General features: G+C 34.3%; 1 protein-coding gene across 3 annotated transcripts in view; it reads left to right on the forward strand.

Moving 5' to 3' along the window:
• PLXNB2 (plexin B2) overlaps positions 1 to 17,747 on the forward strand; it is a 367,326-nt gene that overhangs the window by 268,345 nt on the left and 81,234 nt on the right. For all 3 annotated transcript variants that reach the window (XM_087722147.1, XM_087722148.1, XM_087722146.1), the window contains 5 exons: positions 2,961 to 3,072; positions 4,835 to 4,937; positions 5,580 to 5,681; positions 11,023 to 11,115; positions 13,075 to 13,156. In XM_087722147.1, the coding sequence (XP_087578273.1) occupies positions 2,961 to 3,072; positions 4,835 to 4,937; positions 5,580 to 5,681; positions 11,023 to 11,115; positions 13,075 to 13,156 (492 nt within the window). The remainder of the gene's footprint in view (positions 1 to 2,960; positions 3,073 to 4,834; positions 4,938 to 5,579; positions 5,682 to 11,022; positions 11,116 to 13,074; positions 13,157 to 17,747) is intronic.

A 17,747-nucleotide genomic window follows, 5' to 3' on the forward strand; every position in this document is an offset into this window, starting at 1 on the left:
TTCAGCCTGCTACAATTGAGTTGTTTGTTGCCAGTAAACATCAGGGTATTTTTTTTAAAAAAAACATCAATATAGTAGTTACTCTTGATAGGATAGTCTCCTCCCAGAGGATGCATAACCTGAGGATCTTTCAGCAGTCATGATTCTTGCTGAAATAGCAAGTGTAAACCATGGCTAGGGAGACATTTGTTCAGTTTCAGCTACTGCACTTATCTTGGAAAAATATGCCTTGGCAAAGGTGACTCATGTTCAGTTCACCACATAGTAAGATTACTATAATACTCTCTATGTCAGGATACCCTTGGAGATTATTTATAAACTGTCTGGTTCAAAATTTCATTGACAAGACTCCTGATAAGACAACCATCAGAATGTAAATACAGCTGGATGAATTTTCAAAGTGCTATCCATCCATTTTTAAAGCATTGGATTATATCAGACAATGATATGTCAAGTTAGACTCTATCCATTCAATTCATCTTGCAAACAGCACTGTTCCCATTCCATGCATTTCATAACAATAGCACTTAGACATATACCTCTTTACAGTGCTTTACAGCCCTCTCTAGGCGGTTTACAGAGTCAGCATATTGCCTCCAATAGTCTGGGTCCTCATTTTATCAACCTCGAAAGGATAGAAGGCTGAGTCAACCTTGAGTCAGTGGAGATTTGAACTGCTGAATTGCAGGCAGCCGTCAGGCAGCAGAAGTAACTTGCAGTACTGCATTCTAACCACTGTGCCATAGGCTATGGATCAGATGCTAGTCTTTCTCGATGGTGCCAACTATTATTTGAAATACCCCATGCCCAAAAGTGAGGATGACATCCTCCATCCTTTTATTTAGGATACAAGTTCAAACTTTTAATGGGCATTTAGCCCCTAGTTTTCATGGTCATTACTTTGTATTTACATTTTATTGTTAATTTATTGAGTTAAACTTCCTATTTTGTTCTGGGTATACTGACTGTGTTATCTTCTGCCCAGAATCCTAGTTGATTGGGGCAGTTTATAAATATAGTATATAAATTCACAAATAGCAAAACCCAAAGATTATACTATCTGATCTTCTCAAATTTGCATTCCAGTATCTAGCCAGGGCATCAGGTTGAAAAAGTTGCCTTAAAAGCTATATCATATGGCAAAACCATTGGTTGACTAAAGCTAAAGTTAATAGTTGACCTAGACAACATTTCTATCTTGGGTAGTAGAATGATATATAAATGTCTGTCATAATTTCCAGGATAAAACAAGAATGTCCTTTACACTATTTGTCCCAAATAAAAATATATCTTAGGTTATTTTTCACTGTAGACTATACTTTGGAAGATCAGACTGTGACTGCTTCATAAATATTGAACATAAGAGAATTTCTGTTTGCACATTTTTCTAGCAAGTTAATAGTGCATGCCTTCTTATATAAAGCCATTTCTTGCAAATTGTTGCAAGTGGTTTCCTGGGGGGAATGTAAGAATTAGTGGTTTCCTGGGGAATGTAAGAAATGCTTCTAGTCACATTCATTTCTCCTGAGAAGATTTGATCAATGCAAATGATAAATATATTTTGAAAGCGACAGCTCTGAATTAACTGACATCTTTAAAATATATATTCAGTTTCCAGTTGACCTCTGAAAGTATGGCCTAAAGTGAAAAACATCCAACAATTTTCACTGGAATTTTTCATGAAGTGAGCTTAAATCTAAGCTGTCACCACTCTTTCCACAAGCTGAAAGCAGAGTTTGAAGTTGCTCAATAGCTTGTGAAATAGCTTGTCAGAGGATTTAATGATTTCCATAAGAGGAAGAGCTAGGAGTCTCATTGAGAAAGCCTCAATTTCTATAGATATTCATTCTTAATTCTGTAATAATTCATATTAGTAATGTATTAATAGAGGAAATATGTGCAATATATTGATGTTTTTTCACAATTCTAGTCTTAAATTACTATTTTCATAACATATTTGCTATTTGAGAAGCATGTTTTATTCATAAATGACTTGGGCAATATATACTTTCCATATACAATCTTTGTGTGTATGTATGCATTTATTTTTGAATCCATGTATCTTATTAAAAAACAAATAGGATTGTACCCTGTTTAGAAATTCAACATAAATTTAAATATGAGCAAAGTATTTTGCTATTCTTTAAAAGCATCCTAAATTTCTTCAGGTTTCCATGTAAACTTGATAAAATGATTCTGATTTTTTAAAAGTCACACTGACTTTTTACAGGCTTGTATAGAAATCTGAAATAAATTAGCGTCCTTTTTAATAAAGAGCAAATACTCACAATACTTGTGTGCTATATTCACACAAGATCCAAAGCACTTCGGAGTAATCATTTTTGAATTATTAACACAATTAAGAATCTAACAACAAAGATATTTTCATTAATAGATTTATTCATACATTTTGCTATCTGTGGTGTTTCTCTGGTGGCGTAGATTATTGCAGACTAACTCTGCCCACAGTTTAGAGTTGCATCCCAACAGGGCTAAAGGTTGACTCAGTATTCTTCTGAGGTTGGTAGAGACCACAGACCTAAATTATTGGGGGCAATACGCTGACATTATAAACAGCTCAGAGTATGGTAAAGCACTGTGAAGTGGTTTATAAATGTAAGTGCTATTGTTATTGCTATTCTCCTTTTGCTTTTATCTGACTGCATTTTTCAATAATAGGAAGTTTACCGCTTTGGGGGGGGGGAAGCATTTGTGCATTGTTAAAGCTTGAGATTCTAAAATATTTTAACATAACTATTGTCATCAGGTTTGATTTTATATGCTGTTAATAAAGAGCCAAAGATTCACGTCCTAACCTCACAAGTTCAATAAATGCTTCAGTAGGCTATATTATTGGACCATAAATTGAACCAAGCTATGTAAATTATAAAGCATCTTCAATCAAATTAATGTGGGGTGTTAATGTGTGGTTTGTTGTTGTTGTTGTTGTTGTTTTGTAGATTCTGTCCTGGTTCTGGTAAATCTAACTTTTGGAGATAATATATTTTTTGCATCGGGTACATACCCTTTTTATGACTGTGGAGAAGCTATAAATCGCATTGAAAATGAGCCGTAAGTATTTGGCTGCTGAACTTCATTATACTTTCCCTATTTGCACTCAAATATTATAATAATTAATGCCTTTGATTTCACTGTCATGTTCAAAGAAGAAGCCTTTTCTGTGAAGTATCACCAAAGGTGATGCAAACTATACCTTGACTTTTCCTATAGCTGAGACCTTCTGTATCTTGAGTAGGGGGAAAAAGTGTTTACCGTATTTTTCAGAGTATAAGACACACTGGAGTATGATGGATTCAGAGTCCAGACATCACAAGGTTCATTCCAAAATGCCTCCTCCTTCCTTCGGAGGGTTTATTCTTTTTATACAGTTTTTACAAGCAAAGCAATGAGCATATGGGCAACAGCATTGTAATTGGCTTATTTTCCTTGTCAATCTCTAAGAACATCCCACCCAGGGTAGAATCTCACATAACTCAATAGTTCCTGGTACTGCCTGGTGAAGCTAATTAGGTGAACTCATAGGTTAAGAGGTAACCAGCCACTGAGATCATGGCAGTTTACTGTGCATGTCTTTACATAACCTTTCCTCTATTCCTACACGAGTATAAGATACACCAAGATTTTGAAGAGGCATTTTAAAAAAAAAGATTTTGCACTCTGCAAACCTCCTAAAAACAGCCCATTTTTCACGGTAACAGGCCCGTGTTTTTTTTTAAAGGGCATGAACAGTCCGTAGGAGGCTTGTAGGGTGTTCCTGGGGGAGGGGCAAAAATGAGCAGAAAATGGGCCTGTTTTTTGTAAAAAAGGGGGCATTAGGAAGCTTACAGAGTGTTCCTGGGGACTGGGGGGGGGATTGAGCAAAAAATGGCCCATTTTTTGTTCATTTCTACCTCCCCCAGCCCCCAGGAGTTCTCTGAAAGCCTCCTACAAGCTATGCATGGCCATTTTGGTGAAGGGGCAGGGTTTCTGGAGGCAAAAAAAATGTTATATTCAGTGTATAAGACGCACCCAGATTTTCAGCCTCTTTTTTGAGGGAAAAAGTTGCATCTTAAACTCCAAAAAATACGGTACATACTGGGAGAAACCCCACTTTCCTTGAAGCATTTTTTGTCTGACCTTTACTACTCAAGCATCTAAGATCAGTCTGAGTTGTCTATTTTGCTTTGAGGAAAATATAAATAATGATCTTGATGGGTTAAGGAGCAATTGGTGAAGATGAATTTTGGAAATCTCTTGGCCCAAGAGCATGATATAACACTTGATTTCTACACTTATATCATCATAACAATGGTTACAAACCATTGTTCCAGCCTTAAAGTCATTTGTTCTGGTAGAAAAGCTGCAGGCATAGTATCATATACAGTTAAGATTTCTAATTGTTGGACCTTTGTGATACCATTAACTGTTTCTGAAGTCCATATATCAGAACATGTATCTTGTGTATCTGGAAGTTTGGGGAGATATCCTTGTTGAACTCTTGGGCTATCAATAGGCCATCATATACTTGTGATATAAGGCAAAAATGTGATTTGCTCCATATGAGAATGTCTGTATTGGTCCTGTTTTCATCTCCATAAACAGTCTTTTCCCAGAATCATATTTCAGCTGTGGGTTTAAAGATACAGCTGGTTTAAAGAGTGCATCCATGTACCTCAGGCGGTAATGATTATTTTTCTATCCTCCAAATGTCATTTTTGTCTCTGAAAGACTGCAAGACTTTGGATTTTTATTAATATTCAAAATGGCATTGGAAGTTATTAAAAAGGATCCAAAGATCATGCAAACTAAAAGCATTTCTTATTTATTCATGTAGGTGTTATTCCTGTGCAAGCAGTAGATGGAATTGCCAATGGGACTTGAAGAATCATGTCTGTGAAGATGCTTCTCTAGAGCAGGATGTGATTAAACAGAATATGGTAAATGTTGTAAGATGGAATCTTATTCAAGGCTTTGGCTGAACATGGATTTGATAATGTTTAGTATGGACAACAATCTTAAAATACAAATAAAATATAAATACTGTACAGAACTTTATTGAAAGAACCTCCTAGTAATATTTCACAACCAAGTGCGCATATAAAGGAATAAAATTTAGAAGTTCTGCAGATAATATTAGGATAGCAATCAGCTAATAAATCAGACCGTAAATCAGATATTGTATAGTATATCAGGCAATACAGCAGGGGTATAAACAATATATGGTAACTATATTGTGAAACTTGTCTAATTGCATTGCAGAGAGCCAAAATCAGAGTTGATTGGGCTTCACTGGAAAAAGATATAGACCTGTTTAAAAATCCCGATCATTCAGGGGCTAGATGAATGGGGCATAGATATGTGAGTTATAATTGTGTGCCCTTTATCCTTTTTCATAATTTTATTGAAAGAATAGAAAGTTTTCAAGTGTTAAATAGTAGTTCGGACATTCTAGCATACAAATTTGCATGCTTGTAGTCAAATCTAGAAAAATAATAATAACACACAAAAAAACATTGTGCAAAACATATTCTGATATATAAAATTTCTGTATTAATATGTATGAAATGTTTGCCCTCTAGGAAGAAGAATGTCCACACTTTTTAAATCCCAGTCCTGAAATAATACCAATGGAGGTCTCAACAAAAGTTTATTTTGAAGGAAAGAATCTAGACAATTATCAGGTAAAATTAAATAAATGCTAATATGTACTTAAGATATAAAACCTGATGGTTTGTAATTCCTTTGTTTAAAAATTAAATGTCATATGTTATGAGGAGCCTTTTAGAATGGAAAGAATACATAATTTATCATGTAATATTTAAAGTTTGTTTTGATGGATAATTTAAAAATATCTTACTAGATGAAAGTTATACATCACCACAGTCAAAAGTTCCAGTGTGGTGTAGCGCTGTGGGGTTTCTCTGGGTTTCAACAGCACATGAACCTGTACATCTATCTATAGGGATTCATATAGAGAGCTGCTTTGCATGTTAATGAACACTTCTATAAACATGGATATTTGATCACTGTATTAGAGGTCAGTGATTCATTAGAAATTGATCTGCCTGCAGATATGGTAAAAATCCACTTCATGCTTTAAGATGATGCAAAGAAAACAATATATGATAAATCATTTTTAAAGAAATGTGTTTTTTATGAATGAACATGTCCTGAGCACTGGTGTTTTTTTTCTGCACAGTATTTATTACTCCAATACTTCGGTTAATATTGAGGAATAAAGTATAGTAATAGTCCTTGGTGCATATTATGTACACTGTAGGAGATATGAGGAAATCTCTAAGGACTTGCCTCTCGTCTCTCCTCAAGAAAGCAGAACTCCTGGAACAAGCATTATTTCAAAAGGAAACTTTTATTGAGGGAAAGTGATAGCAAGGGTAGTAAGGCAGGATCTGAGTTTCCCACTCAAAGTCCATTTTGATTAAACATTGAAAAAGCCCCTCCCACATGTCCAATCCAAGTTGAGCCAATCCACAGGTATGAAGTTGTTTTGAGAACTTGAGCCGAGAAAGATGATAAGTTGTTCTCAGGCACCGCTCTGGCTGTTTCTTCGGAGATGAGACAAAACAGATGGTCCCAGGCAGTTCACTCCCTTTCCCAAGCAGGTACATCAAAGCAAAAGAAAAGCCAGAAACAGGAAAGGAGTTTTAAAGGAGCCTCCCTCCCTGTTGATTATGATTGTGCATCTGAGTAACTCTCCCCTATTATTGTTTTATGACAATTTTCCCTATCCTGACAAAGTGACCTTAAACAAGAAGGGAAGGGAAGAGAACAAGAGGACAATCACTAGCGAGATGGATAATCTCAATTACAGTAGCAATGAATGCACCATTGGAAGAGATGAAGGACCAGCTTAGAAATAGATCATTATGGAGAAATTCTTTCTCTGTAGTTGCTAAGAGTTGACAATAACTTCATTAAGGCAGTCATCATCATCATAATCATCATCATCATCATCATCATCTGGGAAGATTCTTTGAAAGAACCTTATAAGAAAACAAACAAAAGGAAAATAACAGCAAGAAATGTGAGATCCCATCTATGAAATAAGCACCCCTAAATAGAAGATAGTATATTTGCTCATTACACTGTTATTCTGGTAGAATTAATTTTGAAAGCAAAGCAAATGATTCAAGAGCATCCACTTTTTGAATCAGGTCCCATAGATCCCTATCTGGATACTGACATTCTATTACGTAGAGTTTCATTTTTCTTTTTAGTATTTGACATACCAGAACTAAAGCTTCTGTTGACTGATCAGAAATATAACCAATTTTTCCCATTAGGCAATTGAGATTCACATTTATCATACTGCTGCTAAAATTTTCAAGTTTAGACAAAATGAGTCAGTTTGGTATAGTGGTTTGAAAGTTAGACCCATTATGTGGATTCTACATGCTGTATATGTTTAATGTTAAATTTATTTCATATTTGGGCCATTTGATCTCCTCTCTATACACCAGTTTGTTTCTTTTTTAATTGTTGTTAGTGTTGGATATATGTTTTTCTGTTTTGCGTTTTATTCTTACTGTAAAACAAAATTTTAAAAAAGTTTGAAAGTTAAACCAGAGCAAGAAGCATGTGGTTAAATCTCCACTTGCATGTAAAGTTCAGTAGATGATTTTAACTCTTAGCCTATTTTATATCCTAAAGGGAATTTTGGAGGGTTGTAGAGAATAATCATGTCTGCTACTCATACTTATGTGGAAAGCAGTTAATCAGTAGTCGATACATATGATTATTTTACTTGATGTTTGGTAAAATGGCAAAAACTGTGAAATGTGAGATCAACAATACTTGAAGTTCAAGTAACCATTACGTAGAACATAATCATTTAAGCTTTACAAGTAGGGAAGTACTTGTGATCTTGATTTCCCTAAAGGGGGGGGGATTTTATGGTCTTGAATCCATCTGTGCAGAATCCCAAATTTTTGTCAAATTTTAGATAAGATCAAGTTTTTATCACTGTGGCTTACCAGATCATCATTATCTTATTTAAAATTCCTTGAATTAATATATATATCCCTCTTTCAGTAATCAAATTTGCATTATATTTATTATTATTAATTTGCATTAAATTATAATTGCTGTAAGTATTTTGTTTTTATTGCTTATCTTCATGTCTTTCTTTGTAAACTAAAAAGTCATTCAGTTTGTATGTATTATAATTAGGAGTTTCCTAGAAACATACTTTCAAGCCTCCAAGGATGGCTGTGCTCAAATGTCTCTAAAGATTTTCAAGCTTCCTAATAAATAAGAAACAATCATCACCTGAATGTATTTACAACATCTCTCCTTACCCACAGCCTTTAGTGCTCAGTAGTTTAGATTATGGTTCATTCTCAACAAGGCCATTTAAACAGCTAATAGCTGTATTCACATAACGTGATAAGCTTAGTTAGGTGTAACTTTCTTAGCATGTAATGCAAACCAAACTTGTTGGCAGCTTGAATGAACCCAACCAGAGTGTGATCAGGTGCAAAAGATCAGGGCACATGTGAATATTGCGTTTAGATATCACTAATGTATTGATTTTAAAAGTTAGTTTTGTACAAAATGTGTTTTTTCTATGAATTGAGTAAGATGTTTAATCTTCTATTAATGCTGATTTTGATCTTTAAAAAGAAACATTTAGAGCCATAACGTCTTTAAAAAGTTGAAAGAATTCAAGCAACAATTGAGACCTCAGTTATTGCTGATTGATCAGTAATAGGCATCACAATCTATAGGAGGTACATGACACTCCTGTTCTATACATAACTTCACAAATTGTGTTTGTGTGTGTGTGTGTGTGTGTGTGTGTTTATGTATGTTTTCATAGATTTTCATGGGAAAAGACCTGAATACAACAAGACCAGCATATATATATAGGTCCCACTTGCCATCTTCAGGCTGGCGAAATGCCGAAACATTGCCAAGAAAATCTCAATCTTACATGGGAAAAGACCCGAATACAACAAGACCTGCATATATATATATATATATATATATATATATATATATATGTATGTATGTATGTATGTATGTATGTAGGTAGGTAGGTAGGTAGGTAGGTAGGTAGGTAGGTAGGTAGGTAGGTAGGTAGGTAGGTAGGTAGGTAGGTAGGTAGGTAGGTAGATAGGTAGATAGGTAGATAGGTAGATAGGTAGATAGGTAGATAGGTAGATGATAGATAGATAGATAGATAGATAGATAGATAGATAGATAGATAGATAGATAGATAGATAGATAGATATAGATATAGATAACATCACTATCAAAGAGACTATCCTCAGCATATTCTAACAGTTAATATTTCCTTCCAGCCATTCTTATACTCAAAAGGTCCTCAATTTTACTGATGTAACAGGCTGATGGTTCTTATATCAAATTAAGATCAAGATGAGATAAAGGACATTCTTGATTAATTTCCACAAGAGGTCTGGATAAATGAAGAGATAACTTAATTTATAGTACATTAGCAAAAGAAATTGAGTAGCATATTTTTATCTTCTGAGTAGCAAATTTGTGTTGGGAAAATGCTTGGTATAGAAAATTCTAGTGTACCTTATCAGATGCCTTTTACACATTTCAGAAGGTGGGAAAACCCTCACTCTGATTTCTGAATGTATAAGCAGCTAGTTCAGGATGGATACTTTTGTTCAATCATGTTTGATTTGTAGAGATTTCTGAGACAAGCCTCTGTAGTTTTCTTCTCAAGGTTTTTCAGAAGTAGTTCACTTCCTTACTAAGGCTGAGAGAAAATCACTCGCCCAAGGTCATCCAGTTGGCTTTGTGCCCAAGGGAGGATAGGAACCCACAGTCTCCCAGTTTCTAGCCTGATGCCTTAATCAGTAGACCAAACTGGCTATCTATTTATATGTTTTATATTTATACATAGAAAAGCAAAGATTATAATATACTGTTATCTGTTTTCTATGAGCCAAGGACACTATTAAAATGAAAAACTAACTTTTGCTTTTATTATATAATGCCTGGAGGAGATGAACCAAAATACTATCATAGATAATGTCTGGCTTTGATTAAGTTCTTCTTTGTTTAATTAAGGAATTTAAAGGCTGTCAGTAAAAATCATCCTAACCTGCACACAATCATGACAATAAATAAATAAAAGAGGAACTTACTTTTTTAATGTATCAAACACTAACCTGTCTGCTTTAGTGCTAATAAAATTTTAATAATTTATACCATCTTTCCCCAGCCTGTCTTGTGTAATTTCCTTCGTACTTATACTTTCAATGATTCAAAATGAGTTTAATATGATAACTTTAAAGTTCTCATAAACCTTTATGGTATATAATATAAACAATAAGCTATATTTTTAATGGATATGAAGAAAACATGATTGGCATACTTTACCGATTGTTGACAATGAATGGCCTATTTTAGAGAATACATTATTTTTCATCCAAAGGATCTTTGTCAAATATAGCAGTAGCACTTAGACATATACCACTTCATAGTAGTTTTCAGCCGTCTCTAAATGGTTTACTTAGAGTCAGCGTATTGCTCAGAACTACTGGGTCCTCATTTTACTGACCTCAGAAGGGTGGAAGGCTGAGTCAATCTTGAGCAGATCAGGACTGAACTCCTGACTGTAGCAGATTTAGCTTGCAATATTGCATTCTAACCACTGCGCCACCAGGACTTCTTTATACAAAATATAAATATTTATTATAAAGGCAAAATACTGTAATAGACTAGAGGCTTTAATATTGTCAATCCACAGAATTGGCTCAATAGGCAGAAAAATAACTTGGACACAGTCTTCATTACTGCAACCAGTTATTGTTTGAGTTATACTAATTATTTCTAAATGTACATTTTAGATATATGCAAATTTCATGGAACTTTTGGGAAGTTAGCCAATTATATAAACTTCTTTCCCAGATACACACAGAACCTTTCATAATATTGGTCACAAATGTCATTTTTTTCTGCACCCAGGAAGTGGAATTTATATTGCTCAATGAAATAATATAAGTCAAATATTTATTTTCACAGGGTAGAACTTTCAAAATTGGAAATAATCAGTTTGAATTTGAGACCACAGTGGAACAAACAGAAAATGGAAAATATGTATTTGAAAGCCCAGAGGTAAATATTTTCTTTTTTAAGAACAATTTACTGTTTCTTTCTCTTTTTCTTTCTTTGCATTGTTATAAAACAATTAATCATGTCTTTTTTAAAAGGGAGTATGGTCAAAGGTTGATTAAGAGGGTAGTAGATTCACAATGAAGTTGATTTCATGTAATATTGGGAAAGTCCTATTTTTTACCTGTCACCTATAATTGGTATATTATTGGCTATGTTCAGAGAACTGTTGACAGTATTTTTGTGTGGAGAGAAAATGGCATTGATTTCCTGTTGGTGTGTTCATAAACAGACTATTTATGAATGCTTCTTTTGATCTCATGTGGCAGGAAATCTGTCATCTTTCATATAACGTATATCGTATGCCTCCTGCAATGGAGGTAAGAAAGTAGAGGAGGTTTGGTTGTGAAGACTTATCTAAGTTAAATTATAAACTCAGCTTTTGATGTCATTCAAATGTTCTTTGTCGGATAAAATGTACTAATGATAGTTATACATATGATGGAACAGATGGTTCTGGAAACACTAATCCCATGAGCTTTTGTGTGGGAAGAAAATTTATAGCAATTGCAGAAACTTTTAGAATGTAAAGTATGTTTTTGTCTGCTTCATTCATATTTTTTCTTAGTTCTTTGAAAGCCACATTTCTGAAACAAGAAAATAAATATACTTATGGATATTTTCAGTTCAGTTTATTAAACTTATATGCCGCCCTTTTCCCCCGAAGCGGGAAAGCTGAGTAAGCACTTTGCTTCACTTTATATGGTCCTAGAGTTAGTAAGTAAAACTAGATGTGAGTCAAGAAACATAGACGTGCTGTTTTCAGTTAATTCATGGTTAATTTATGGCATACACTGCCACAAAATGGGTAACTGAAAGGACCAGAGAATGTTGGTGCAGGTTAAGACTGCTTTCTAGCCATGATGATTACATATTGACTCTACTATCCAGAGACAGTATATTTCTCAATATTAGTTCCTGGTGAATAAAAGTAGCAAATTCCAAAGATAATTGGGGGATGACATTCAGTAAATACTTTAATCTAATTCAAGAATAGCTCTTCTGTGTTCCTATAACAGAGTAACATTTTTGGTGCATTTACTGGCTTTCTGCTGCACAATTCTTTTTTTCTGTTTGTTGGAAAAATGTAACTATGAATATAACTATTTAGATGACTAATATTGCAGTAGTAGCCATTTGGTTTTAGATATGCGGCCAAAAACTTTGGATAATTTTTAAATGAAATTGGTGGTGGTTACACACATTCAGCTAGATATTTAGGCTGGATTTGACATTTTTATCTACCCATTGAGTCCTTCCCAAGGACCTAGGATAGGAAGATGATGTTGTTCAATGATGTTAAAGGTATCAACACATAATATAAGCTGTTATCAGATCCAAACGCAAATACAATACAGTGAAATCCAATTGAGCCCAATCCAAACCCTATGCCCAATGGACAGATTCTTGCCAAAGAAAAGTTATAACCTTCTAAATTACAAGGTATATCCCGACTACTTTTAAGGGGCAGAATCTTTTCAAACTAAAATACTAGGTATATCTTGTGTATACCCCCCTCCATGGGAAAGCTCTGTGCTGTCAAAACTCCTCTCTCCGCTACACCAGGTACACATTCCATTACAACTGTTCCAAATAAAATTGCCTTTTGCAATTCACTGATGGTGATTTTTACAGTGCCAATAGTGTTCAAGTGGTGTTCCTGTCTTGGAATTGCAATCAAGGGGCCTATTACTATGGGTACTTATTATTATTATTATGGTTTGATTGCACAGTCATTTAGACTGGTCTTGACATTTTTTGTCCACTTATTGAGTTCTACCCAAGGATTTGGAGCAGGCAAATGTTGTTGAATAATAATAATAATAATAATACTGAAAATATCATCCCAGGATGTAAGCTGTTCCAAGTAAACTTGCTTTTTGCATTTTTTTTTATTTTCAGATTACCAATATTGAAAATGAAACTCTACCATTGAGTTTATTCATTAAAACAGATAAAGATAAGATTGATAGCAAGTTAATTGGTAAGTATCCAGCAACCAAAAATGAAGAAGAGATATAAAAATTGATGGGAAAGTTTTCATTTCTCAAAGGTTATATCTTTTCAGAGTTGTCCATTATTTAGATGATGAATATATACTTATCAAAAGGATGAACAATTAGTCACATAAATTGAAAACCAGGATACCATACAGTTAGTCCTCAACTTAAAACAGTTCATTTAGTGACTGTTAAAATTTACAACAGTACTGAAAAACATGATTTATGGGTGTTTTTCACACTTAACAACTGTTGCAGCATACCCATGGTCATGTGATCAACATTCAGACATTTGTCCTGTGTCATATTTATAAACGTTGCAGTATCCCAAGGTCATGTGATCACCTGTTACGACCTTCTGACAAACTGAGTCAATGGAGAAACCAGATTAACTTAACAACCATGTCACTACTGTATTTTTCAGAATATAAGACACACCGGTGTATAAGATGCACCAAAGTTTTGAAGAGGCAAATAAAAAAAAGTTTTTGCACTCTGCAAACCTCCCCAAAATGGCCCATTTTTCACCAAAAAAAGGCATGAATAGCCTTTAGGGACTTGCAGAGTGCTCTGGGCGGGGGAGCAAAAACAAGCAAAAAATGGCCCGTTTTTTGCGAAAACAGGCCTGTTTTTCGTGTAAAAAAATGGCATGGAGAGCCTTTAGGAAGCTTATAGAGTGCTTGGGAGGGTAAAATTGAGCAAAAAATGGGCCGTTTTCTGCTCATTTCTGCCCTCCCCACCCCCAGGAGCTCTCTAAAAGCTTCCTACAAGATATGCACTGCCATTTTGGTGAAGGGGGCGGGCCTTCGGGAGGTAAAAAATGCTGTATTCAGTGTATAAGGTGCACCAGATTTTCAGCCTTTTTTTTTTTTAGGGAAAAAGGTATATCTTATACTCTGAAAAATACAGTAACTTAACCACTGCAGTGATTCACTTAACAACTGTAGGAATAAAGGTTGTGAAATGGAGCAAAGTTACTTTAATAATTGTCTCAGTTGGAACAGAAATTTTGGGCACAAATGTGGTTGAAAATCGAGGATTCCCTGTAATTATTCTCACATATGAAGAGGAGATTAAAGCAATTGTTAAACTTTCTCATACCATTTACCAGTAGGATGAGAAAATTTTTAAAAATGTCTAATAATTTCTGCAGTTTTATGGAAGAATCATCTAATTCCTTCCAAATTCTGATATATCACGTCTGAGTCTAGACTAGCCCCAAGTTGCTATTGAAAATCATTCTGTGTATAAAAGGCCACAATTTCTTTTCTCATTTCAGACATTCCACTCTATAGACAATAAATCAGGATTTTTCTTTCGTTGTGATACCATTACCACTGCTTTTTTTAAACTTTAGATCAGTATGCATGAGGATATTTTTGATTACAATCTAGAAGTGTTTTTCTGAAAGCATAAATCCAGCCAGTATATTTCATGGCTGGGCAGGAGGGTCGATTACAATGAGTAATTAAACATGACAGAATCAAACCATAACCTTCCAAAGCCATTTTAGTAATCCTTTTGTTGGAGTTCAGTGTCATGTGTATCTGATATGTCCATATTCCTAATAAATCTTACAATCTCTAGCTATAATTTCGAGCAAAAGTAATCCTTTTTAATGGTTGTTAACAATTTCTAAATACGGTAAATATATTATTTTTAAAAAACATTAATATCCTCTCAACCCAAACAGATTACATATTATTATTTGTCAAGATAAATGAACCATTGATGGAATGTATCAGGGGTGGGTTACAGCCAGCTTTACTGCCCGTTCGCTTGTGCGTTTGCTGTGTGCACGTACACAGTTCAATTAAAATTATTTTGTGCATGCAAAAAGCTAAAAAAAAATTGGTGGTGGTGACTGGGGCTTCGCAGGCCTGGGTCGCTGCCGATTCCAGCGCCCCAGGTCGCCATAGGGCCGAACCAGTAGGAACCACCTCTGGAATGTATCAATCTTTTAAAAAAATCATAGTGTATGTTTTACTAAACATTCCCAGGGAAAATAGATAAAATATTGTGCAGGTGTAGGATACTGATATCCAGCAGCAAAATAGATGAATTTCAGTAATGCATTTCTTTCTTTTCCTTTTTCCCCAAAATTAAAATTGGGGATTGGAGCAGGGATTAAGTCTATCCTTAATCTCCCTCAGTTTGGAAAACGGCATTAAATCAATGGTTATTTGAGGTTAATTGGAGTTCTTTAAGAGAATAAGTCTGAGGATTGAATTGTTTTACTTCACAGTTCCTAAACTCTAAAAAAAAAAGAATATAAAATGGAACAGAAAAATAAAATCAAGTCCACCTCACCACACAATCAGTGCCACCCATGATTCAATAACAGTAACCTTAGAGTTGGAAGAGATCTTGGAGGTAATCTAGTCTAACCCCCTGCTCTTGCAGGAGACCTATACCATTTCTAATAGATGGCTGCCGAATCTCTTCTTAAAAGCCTCCAGTGTTGTGGCACTCACAATTTGTTCCACTGGTTAATTGTTCACACTGTTAAGGATGTTTCCTTAGTTCTAGGTTGACAATTCAGATATTGCTTACCACTTACTATATTACATAGCCCACTGGCTATCATTTTGTTGACCATGTTCAGAAAAAATAATAATTCATCCAATAATAATGGCAAAGAATAAGGCTCACTTCCTAAACTATATGCATCTAAGCAGTTAAATCCCTTTCAAGTGTGTTATAATCCCAAAGGAATATTTTAGAAATTCTGATTTCTGTATGTGCTCCTGCTTTATCTTTTAAAAAATCAATTGGAAATAACAGATTGCCATCTATCTGAAATAGCTTGTCAAGCTTAGAGGAAGTATAAAAGGAAATGAGAAACAAAGTGGGAAAGAGTTTGTTATCATTACAATCCATTTTCATATGGTATTATATACAATATGTGTATATTATTACTAAACTTAAATCTGAATGTAATTACATCATTAAATCAATCACTTTGGTTATTTATCTTTATTATGCATATTTCTATATTACCCAATTCTCAAGACTAATACTTACTCAGAAGAGAAGCAATTATTGTATTTCCAACCGTAAATGAATTCCTTTCTTTTGATCACCTATTTTAACTAAAGGAAGTAACATTGGTATCTAATACTTTTTTTATAGCTACTGGAGACTTTGAACAATGTTAAATTCAATATAGCCCTTTTATCCTTTGTCCTGTTTTATCAATGGTCTCCCAGCTAGAATCTAAAAACGATGGATGAGGGCTAGAATCTAATGTCAGGCTTGCTGCTGATACATTTAATGAGCTGATCAGTAACAAAACTTATTAACATTTTGAGCTCTGTATCTGTATTATACTGTATATAGCTGTGAGGACATTCAGTATATTACAAGTCTAATTTGGAGATGGTTTGAAGGCTGGCTTTTGCAGACACAGGAGTCATTCTCATTTCTGCATGCACAGATGAAATATATTTTGAATCACTTGGTTAGATATAGAGGACTTGCAGATAGATTTCTGATATACAGATTTTTGAAATGGAGTTCTATCAGCCTCTGTCATGACTCCTATCAATGTTCCCTTCAAATGGATAATATGAACATATCAATTTTAGAAGCTGAAATCAAAAAGGCCCAAATGATTTCCATTAAAACCATATGCCTTCTATCAGAAGTCCATATTTATACATATCTATCTTAGGAATTCAGAATCAAACTTAAGACATTATACTGTTTCTTTGTCAAATCTGACTATTAATCATACAGCTAACTTGTCTATTCATATATTTTAATGACCCAGTGCATCCTGTTCATATGAATTAATGAACCAGTGACAGGGAGCTTAGTGCTCAGAACTTTCTCAGGAAGAAAACTCAGATCTCTGATAGTACTTTTTCATATTAACAAATTTTATGAAAAGGGATAAAGTTTTATGAAAGTTGCTGAAAGCTTTGCTTTTTAAGAAAATTTGTTAGTGTGAAAAGGAACTACCAAACCAAAATCTTGGTTATAGTAAACTAACATGGTTGTGTTCCTCCAGATATCCAGGAATAAGGTAATGAAAAACAATGTCCGTAATTGATGCCAAGAAAACTAGAATGATGTTGTATCTATGAAACCACCATGAGTTGAGCTTAAATTAAAAACTTCCTTTTAATGGAGGAAATAATCTACAACTCTTGCAACAGGCAAGGGAAGAAAATCCATAAAGATAAGGGTAATATTTTGAGTCTGAAAATGTAGGTGAATATAAATGCAAGCTACATGATTGTAATGCAAACATATATTTTGACTATGATAGGAGAGATCTTCTTTTTCTTTCCCAAAGAGTATATTTTTATCTTTCAGACAAGAGGAAGAATGTGAGGAGAGAAAATATATTTTATTTTTATGGAAGACCTCTCACATTATTGCATCATGATGTCTGAGAGTGAGAATTATAACTAAAAATCAGTTGTAATTTGGGGCAAGACTGTAAAAAATTCTTTGATTCCTATGTAACTTGCAACCTTTTCTATTTCCCATCATATAATCTAAGGAGTGTTGGGCTAACATTAGGAAAATCCAACCCTCATGGATGAAAGATTCTTTCATTTCAGTGAG

The sequence above is a fragment of the Thamnophis sirtalis genome, unplaced genomic scaffold (assembly GCF_051295495.1).
Source record: "Thamnophis sirtalis isolate CommonGarterSnake01/CBP01778 unplaced genomic scaffold, rThaSir2_p1.2 scaffold_9, whole genome shotgun sequence".
NCBI lineage: Eukaryota > Metazoa > Chordata > Lepidosauria > Squamata > Natricidae > Thamnophis > Thamnophis sirtalis.